Consider the following 8604-nt stretch of genomic DNA (forward strand, 5'->3'; position numbering starts at 1 on the left):
GTATAAAACTTGTCGTTAATATACATTAAAAATACATTTACTTACAGTAAATATGCCCCTGGGTGCATTTTTTTGGTCCTAGGACTGTTTTTTAAGAAGTACATACCCAAAATTGAGTAAAAAAAATAAAACTTTAAAAAGTGAATTTTGCATAATAGGTCCCCTTTAAAAAGTTTGAAGTTTCTTGCTTTCCAAGACAAATTAATTTGATTTGATGCTGCAGTTTGCCTTGTAATTTTATTTTATACCTTTTCTGCTAATTTTTGCATTGGTTATGATTAAGTTTGTTTAGTTTTTAGGATACAAGATGCTTCCTACAAAAACCAGAATGTGAATCTTTTCTTAAAATTTCTTGGCGATATCTTGAACACTGAGGAAGTTATGAGCAAAAATAGATAAGAACAAGGTGAAATGGTCACATTAGTTCTGCTGTGAACTGCAGCAAGAAAACATGAGCCGATTTCACCTAAACAAATATCAATAACTTCCCTCGTACTTAAATAAAGGAGTTCACAGAATGTAGTACAAAGTCTAGTTACTCTTTTTGCTTTTATTTTTAGCTGCATCTCTACTACTCCCACACCCATCCCCCATGTTGTAGCTGTTTCAGGTTGTGCTTTATTTTAAAACACTGCTAAAAGTTTTTATTTATACTAAGTTTGAATTTGTAATGTGTCTGCTTTAATCCCAGGTTTGCCTCCAAATTAAGCGGACAAATATTTGCTTGTAAACAATTATGTAATGACAAAAATGGCATGAGTGTGAAGGTTTATACAGTAGTGTTCACAGGAACTGCTATAATGATTGAAGTTATATTATAGCAGCAAACATCAAAAGAGCAGATTATATAGTTTATGCAAAAAACTAGATTTATATGATGATGATGATGTTGTTGTTTTTGGTATTTTTCCATTTTATCACACTGAGAATGAATCGTTTCGTTGCAGATGATTCTGTATATTTGTTTGTTGTCAATCACCCTCATCACAACAGCCAGGTGGAAATCTTTCGTTTTGTCGAGGACGCAGGCGCCCTCGTGCACCTAAAAACTGTAACGCACCCTCTACTGCACAGGTATACGTTAAAAATTAAACGCCTTATTTTTTTTATTAGCGGCGCATTTAAAATGTTTGTTTCTTTATCGTTTTTCCTCAGCGTGAATGACATCGTTGCTGTTGGAACAGAGCACTTCTACGCCACAATTGACAACTACTTTCACAATCATGCTCTTAGTTTCCTGACTGTACTTTTGGGTCTGCCCTGGTGCAATGTGGTGTACTACAGTCCAGAGGAAGTGAGGGTGGCAGCTGATGGCATTATGTCCGGAAATGGGATAAATATATCTCCTGACAAACGGTAACTATCAGTGTGTAAGCAGCTGTACTGTTCTTCAGAAGGATGAGATTCTCAGCAGTATATTAAAAAAAAAGAATCCTTGAAGAATTAAACAGAAATTCTTTATTTTTTTACAGGTATATTTATGTTTCTGATATCATGGACCATGACGTTGATGTTTATGAGCGACGAGATGGAGAACAGTTGGTCTATGTTAAGGTGACTCTTTTCTTATTCATCACAGCAGAAATGACCAGTGGTGACCATAGCTAGCCAAAAAGTTAGCTTTGCTAACACAAAATCTGCTAACTTAAAAAAAAAAAAAAGTTTTTCTGACAAACATACAAAAAAAATAAGAAGCTAACACTAACAGCTAAGATGACTTTCAGTCTGCATCACACGTCTTTGTCTCATTCCAGCTGGAGACCAGTGGGCCTAACACAAAYCTGTTGTCCGTTTTGTAGTTAGCGGTTAGCACACTTAAAGTTGGCAAAAACTAATTTAGTGGAAACTAACTGGTCTGCTAACGGTTTTCAAAGTTAGTGAAAAAGCTAATCCGCTAAATGAAGTATTTGTTCGGCGATTAAGCGGATTCTGTCCCACCTCTGGAAATGACAGTTTAGTTTCTGTGGATTTTCATCCTGACAATCTGTCTCTGAAGCACAGGGCTGCAGCTAGCAGCTTCCAYAGTTAGCTTTAGGGATGTCCCGATCAGACACTCTGTGTCTGTATCGGTGGCAGATATGGCCATTTTTTTTWAAATCGGGTAGAATCTGATTTAATCGTGATCGGGCCGATCCAGTGTTCGCAACAGTTTTCAGCGTCATCATGCTTAAAACTGCCGTTAAGAAGTTAAGACACACACAATTAYGCAACCATGTCCACAGTGTGGGAACACTTTTCAACAGAAAACAATGATGCTGAAAGTGCATCTTGCAAAATCTGCAAACTTGATGTTTCTTGTGGTGGGACAGCAGGGCTCGCTTTAATACGGCCAACCTTGTCACTTGGAAAGAAATAAAATATTGATCTGTATTGGAAAGAGTAATCATTAAAAAAATATCGATTGTATCGGGAGCCAATAAATCTAGATCRGGACATCCCTAGTTGGCTTAACCCATTTACAACTAATTTAAACACATTTTTAGTTACTTATGGAGGTGCCTTGTATGGATTTTTTTCTTGTGCAATAGTTTTTAGGTCAAAACAAATCAGAGTTGTCAACTCTTATGCATCTAGAAGCAAAAGTGGGATGAAACAAAATAGTTTCATATTCTGAGATCAGTTTTCTTGTCGGACAGAACATATCTTGTCTACTTTGTGTCCATTTGAAACAGTCTGTAGCAGTTGGATCGCTTTGTGATAACATCGAGGTGGACCACAGGACAGGAGACTTGTGGCTTGGTTGTCATCCAAACGGCATGAAGTTTGCATCGTTTAATCCCGAAGATCCACCTGGCTCTGAGGTTAGTCCACTTAAAATGTACTTTTTAAAGAAATTTTGATGTTTACCATCAAACGGGTTTTAACAAGGTTTTCTGCAGGTTCTCCGGATAAAGAACATCCTCTCAGATCAGCCAGTGGTGACCTTGGAGTACGGAGATGACGGCCACGAGCTGATGGGCTCCAGTGTTGCAGCTCCCTACGAGGGAAAGTTGCTTATCGGCAGCGTTTTTCACAAAGCCTTGTGCTGCAATTTGAAATAAACTGATTATTATAAATTTACCAGCGTAACTGTTTAATCCCAGCAATATTGTAAGAAACCATCTGCATAGATAGATAGATTAAAAAAATGCATTTTTATTCTTGTCAAAGACAAAAGTTGGCTTTTTCAGCTAATACTTGAGAGGGTTGCATTGTGAAACAACTATTTCACAATACAACCTTGGGTACAATAGATTTTAAAAAAGTACATGATTTGTTTGATACAGTATAATAAAAATGACTTTACAACTTTAAACTGTCACACACTAGAAAAAGTGTAAAGCCATCTCTTATACTTCCAGTTTTAAAAAAAAAAGGTCCAACAACAAAATGCGAGCCACCTTCCTACCAAGTTTCTAATCTTTACAAATTGGACAATTACGACTAAAATCAGTCTACTTCTCTTGATGAGGGTATAACTTATCCATTTTCATGATCATCTGATGGTAAATCTTTCTCGAGTACTTTAGAAATCCTGAACCGAGTCTCTGCACCATTAGGATGCTGCACTTTCTCCGCTGATTGGTCTGCGGCTGGTTCAGGAAACAAAGTGGGTTCTGATTTCGAAGAACACACACCCCTATTCTCCTGGTGATCAGTTATCACGCATGCCGTCAGTTGGGGTTTCTTGACGCTTCCTTGTCTCAAAAGATTCTCCTTCTCTTCTTCGATGTTGCCCAACTCGGCGCTCGCACACAGGTCGTGGAAACTGAAATTACGCCTGTGCACCGGTGAGTGCTCCAAGATCTCAATGGCCAAGAGGTCGCTGCAGCTCTTTGAGCGGTTGATGTTTTCCACCTGTTTTTTCCTCCTCGCCGCCAACCCGATCTCTTTGATGACGGTGCTGTAGTCGTCCCCTTCCTTGGAAAGGTAGCTGAAGATGTCGACAACCGTTGGCTTCGGGACTATGGGTTGCTTCTCCTTTTTAGGCTCTTCTACCTGTTCATAGCGGTGGTGGTGCCTGTGCCAGTGTTGTCTCTTTTTCTTAAACACTTTGTGAGCTTCCACTACCATGTGGACGTTCCAGCTGAAGAACAAAGACAGCCAGGCGAGTCCCATGTAGACCCACAGCTCAGCAAATACCCGGTAGAGCTTAGGGTAATCGATGTTGGGATTTACGCCTGAAATGAGAGTTCAGCCATGTGCGTTTCTTTCAAAATACAAATCCACCCAGATCAACTTTTCAAGAAAAATCCCTTACCGGTGACATAATCTCCAAAACCAACTGTTGTGAGTGTGATGAAGGAGAAGTACATGCCCTCCAAGTAACTCCATTCCTCCACAGCCATGAAAACAAAAGGAGGAATCACCAAGTGCACCAGCAGCCCCCATAAAAGAAATAAGGCCGTCAAGGTAAACTGGACCTTTTTCTGCAGAGGAAAAAAAGAAAATATGAGTTTTTGTGTCGTTTTTTAAATGCACAGTTTCAGTTTTCAGCTAGATGCTTACCACTGTAACACCTTTTCGTAGCAGAACTTGAGATAAACGTTTAGCCCGGTCACCGAAGAACGAACCCAGAGTGCTCAACCACACCAGGCAGAGGGGGATCCCACAAAGACCGTAAAGAATGCAGAAAACTTTCCCGCTTTCAGTCTTTGGAGCAACATTTCCATAACCTGAAGATTACAAAGAGAAAAGCACAGAGAACAAAATAGTTTGTTAGGGTTCACAATTTTTTTTTTCTCATCTGTTTCTTTGTAGTCATTGCCAGTGTTGTATAAAGTACCATCAAGTGATACTTGAGTAAAAGTATAAGTATCTTGCCAAAAAATTACTTTGGTAAAAGTTAAAGTCTCCTTTAGGAATATCACTTGAGTAAAAGTCTTAAAGTATCTGATATTTTTTGTACTTAAGTATTAAAAGTAAAAGTATTGATTTAAAACGAGCAGTTAGATTTTCTGTAATGACATTTATTAGGAGGTGACCTCCCCAAAAACTGCAGAAATGACTGTTKWWTGTATTAAAATAATTTATGTTAAGTTTAGGATGCACTAGTCCAGCTGTTTCAGTTTATAAACATATTTTAAGGGTGACCAAACATTTTGTCCAAAATGAAAATCTGAGGGCTGCGGCCAAATGCAATAATATAATTCATGAAATACAAATACTTCTTAAGTACAGTCATTTTATGTTAATGATTATGTCCTGCTGGAGTGTGACATGATTTGTTTGTGTACAAACTAATACGGTATCAGAATTTTAAATATTTATACTTCTCATTCAACCACAATTAAATTCACTATCTAGAAGGCACCATTTATATGGATAGTTATTTTTTACAATAACACGCTGGAATGGAAAAAAGGAAAAAAAGAAATAAAAGTAACAATTTTCTACTTCTTGCCTTTCTTAAAAACATAAGGAGTAGAAAGTACAGATAATTGTGTGAAAATGTAAGGAGAAGTAAAAAGTAGGCTGAAAAATAATTACTCAAGTAAAGTACAGAAAAAATTCTACTTAAGTACAGTAATGAAGTATTTGTATTTAGTTACTTTACAACTGTGGACATTGCAGTAACTGTGTAACGTGTCCCATGTTGGACCAATGAGTCACAGTTGAAAGCTTTAAAATGACAGTGTGTTGAAATGCAATCATTTATCAGCTGGCTTGGCAACAAACTAGTTTTGTTTACATAAGTACAGGTTTGAAGATGATTTTTTGTTTGTTTGTTTGTTTGGAGTGATGTCACCTGGAATTCCAGTCATATTTGAAAAAGGGAAATTCCCCAGCTTAACAATGACTAAGGGACTTCAAGGTCGCTGGCGAAGAAAAGTTGTTAGATTTAGGGATTTTTTTTTGTTTGGACATACCAGTTGGAGAACTTTAATTTAAAAAGTAGGTTATGTTCAATTAATGGTGCTAGATAGTGTCTTACTGACAAATTAAAGTGTTTAAATTAATGATTTCATGTTTGTTTTTTTATAAAAAAATAATTGTTTTGAGTAGTTAACATCCGATTCACAGTCACAAATTACCATTTTGGGAACCCAGCCATGTCAATGTAAGCATGTGTGTTTTATTACAAGGATAAAAGCTCCCTCGGGTGGTGCTTCTGGCATGTCTGAGTGGGAGGAGACCCCAGGGAAGACCCGGGACACGATGTAGAGRCTGTCTCATTTGGCCTGGGAACGTCTTGGAATCCTCTCAGAAGAGGTGGCTGGGGAAAGAGGGGTCTGGACCTCCCTGCTCAAGCTGCTGCCCCCCCACAACCCGAATCAGAAGATGATAATGGATGGATGATCAAGCTACTAAGAAACAAGTTGCTTCCAATAACCCAGTAAATCTGGCAAASCTCAGATGTCCCAGCTTTTCACCAGCCTTGAACACAGCGTAACGTGAATATGCAGCGATAAAGTCTCAAAAGTCGCAGTCGCAGATCTGCTAAATCTCTCATTTGTGATTGTGCAGCCTAAAAATGGGCACAGTACCTACTATTACGCAAAATGTTTGGATGTTATCGTAAATCTGGAGCCAGAGGCTGTGCATTAGGAATGTTCTTTGTGGCTTCGGCTTCTAGCTTCCCACCCCCTGCCTCAGGGTGGCTGTGGTTTAAAGTGGTTAAAGTAATCGTTCTCCAATAATAGTCAGTTCTTGCCTTGGCTGTCACGTGTTAAAGTGTCTGTGTAAGACACCGAACCTCTGATCGCCTCTGATGTGTGATCCAAAGCTCTGATTATAGAATGATTTCTTCAGATCAGCTTTGTAGAGATGTTGAACGCCAATATTGCTATGTCATTTTATTTATTTTACAAATACTGAAGTAAAATTGGTTAATATAGTAGCTACACTCATTTCTAACAGTACAGTATTGTRTGTTTGTATCCAAAAGTGGGAATTTCTGAGTTCCAAGTCAGAAAAAGGAACTGGAACACCTGAAAACTCTGAACTGATACGGCTGGCTTGCACATGAAAAGTTGCAATACATGCATTAATACATACGGGTCCTTGAAATCCTTGAAAGTTTGTGAATTTGAAAAAAATGATTTCAAGGTCCTGGAAAGTTTGTGAAAACAGCCAAAAATTACAGTTGTCTTTGAAAGTCCTTGAATATTTTTTGGGGATTTAAGTTCTCTATTCACGCGACTGATTTTAATCATCTGTAAAAAGAAAAAATAATAAAATAACTTACATTTGTTGCAGTGGATAACTCTGGATTATGGTAAACTGACGTGGCTTTCAACAAATAACGTGAGACATAGTCTTCGTTTTACCAAATCAGGAAATTGGTACTGGAAAGTTCTTGAAAGGTCCTTGAATTTGATGTTGACCAAGGAGTGGGAACCCTGTGTAGTTCACACCGTACCACAAGTGTGCAAGCTGTACACATGTTCTCCATTTACAACAACTGCTGTGCTCCTCCCCTTTTCCCTGGTCTCCTGCCCTCAGTGGAAAAGCAAAGACGTGTGTCTGCTTCTGAGAAGGAAAACACGAGGGAGAAGGAAAAAAAAAACAGCTCCCAGTTGTCTGCGACTGGTTTTCCTTTGTTCGTTAGTGATGGGAATTCCGGCTTCCAAGTGACTCCTCATATTTTTGTTGTGCAAATTATTACGGAAGTACGTGTAAAATAAGCTAGTCTAAAAACATGCATTTTATTAACTGTTTATTCACATGGCACAGAAAAAAAAGGCAACAGCTTTCAAAAACAGGAGCACCGGAGTAAGCGTTTGTTTTTAATGAGGAAACAGCAGCTAAAGTTTCAGCAGTAAAGAAACCGTCCTGCTGAAACATTAGCTGTTGCTTCCTTTTTGACGCCACAAAATGTTTTGTTTTTGTCACGATTGAGAGTATACACTGTTGTGAAGAAATTATAACTATGTGGGCAGAAATCCCAACTAACTGCTCATTTAGTAAAGTAGGTAGTGGGTATCGGTAGGTGCAAAAATAACACAATGCAAAAGCCACTTCATAAAAAAATAGGCTCAAATTCAATCATCCAAGTTTTTCCAGAACCTTATTTACTTTCCTTTGTTCCAAATGTGATATAATCTGAAACGTCAAAGCATGTTTTTTTTTTTGTTTGTTTGATTTTACGAAATAGCTCACGTTAGCAAAGTGTGTTGACGCTCGTCTTCCTCATGTCATTGGTTGAGGAGGTTTGTTTACAAAACAAAAGTCCACATGGTTTTTAAATGGTTTTCATTTTCTGGCTTTCCAAGACACAAAAAGTTAGTTTGATGTTGCAGTTTGGTGACACGAGCCTCGTCACATTATTCCTTTTCTGCTACTTTTACATCAGATTTTAAAATGTTTTTTTTTTAATCGTTTTTAGGATACAGGATGCTTCCTACAAAAAAGCAGAATGTGAAATGTTTCCTCAAATTTCTGGGAAATATCTTAAACATTAAGGAAGTTCTGCACAAAAATAGATAACACAGTAAAATGGTCACAAAGGCCCTGGTGGTTCAGCTATGCATAGCGGCAGAAGTCATGGGCTTGATTACACGTAAACAAACAGCAATAACTTCCTTTCTTCAAAAGAATGTCCCAACACAGACGAGCTACATCTAATGGCCAGAACTCTGCAGTTTTCACTCATTTACAGGCCAGCGGTCACTCTTTCAGAGA

The 8604-nt window shown here is 38.1% G+C and overlaps 2 protein-coding genes across 2 annotated transcripts; one reads left to right on the forward strand and one right to left on the reverse strand.

Moving 5' to 3' along the window:
• Nucleotides 1-947: 947 nt before the first annotated feature.
• LOC106517725 (serum paraoxonase/arylesterase 2) lies at nucleotides 948-3060 on the forward strand (the record flags this gene model as incomplete). The annotated part of the gene is given in 5 exon segments (XM_014008715.1): nucleotides 948-1074; nucleotides 1156-1356; nucleotides 1473-1554; nucleotides 2673-2801; nucleotides 2880-3060. Coding segments are annotated over 5 exon segments (701 nt in total), but the record flags the coding sequence as incomplete, so codon positions are not given.
• A 59-nt stretch (nucleotides 3061-3119) lies between these two features.
• LOC106517724 (potassium channel subfamily K member 5) lies at nucleotides 3120-4655 on the reverse strand (the record flags this gene model as incomplete). The annotated part of the gene is given in 3 exon segments (XM_014008714.1): nucleotides 3120-4160; nucleotides 4241-4409; nucleotides 4489-4655. Coding segments are annotated over 3 exon segments (1037 nt in total), but the record flags the coding sequence as incomplete, so codon positions are not given.
• Between the last annotated feature and the right edge of the window lie 3949 nt (nucleotides 4656-8604).

The sequence above is a fragment of the Austrofundulus limnaeus genome, unplaced genomic scaffold (genome assembly GCF_001266775.1).
Source record: "Austrofundulus limnaeus strain Quisiro unplaced genomic scaffold, Austrofundulus_limnaeus-1.0 Scaffold52, whole genome shotgun sequence".
Taxonomy (NCBI): Eukaryota; Metazoa; Chordata; class Actinopteri; order Cyprinodontiformes; family Rivulidae; genus Austrofundulus; species Austrofundulus limnaeus.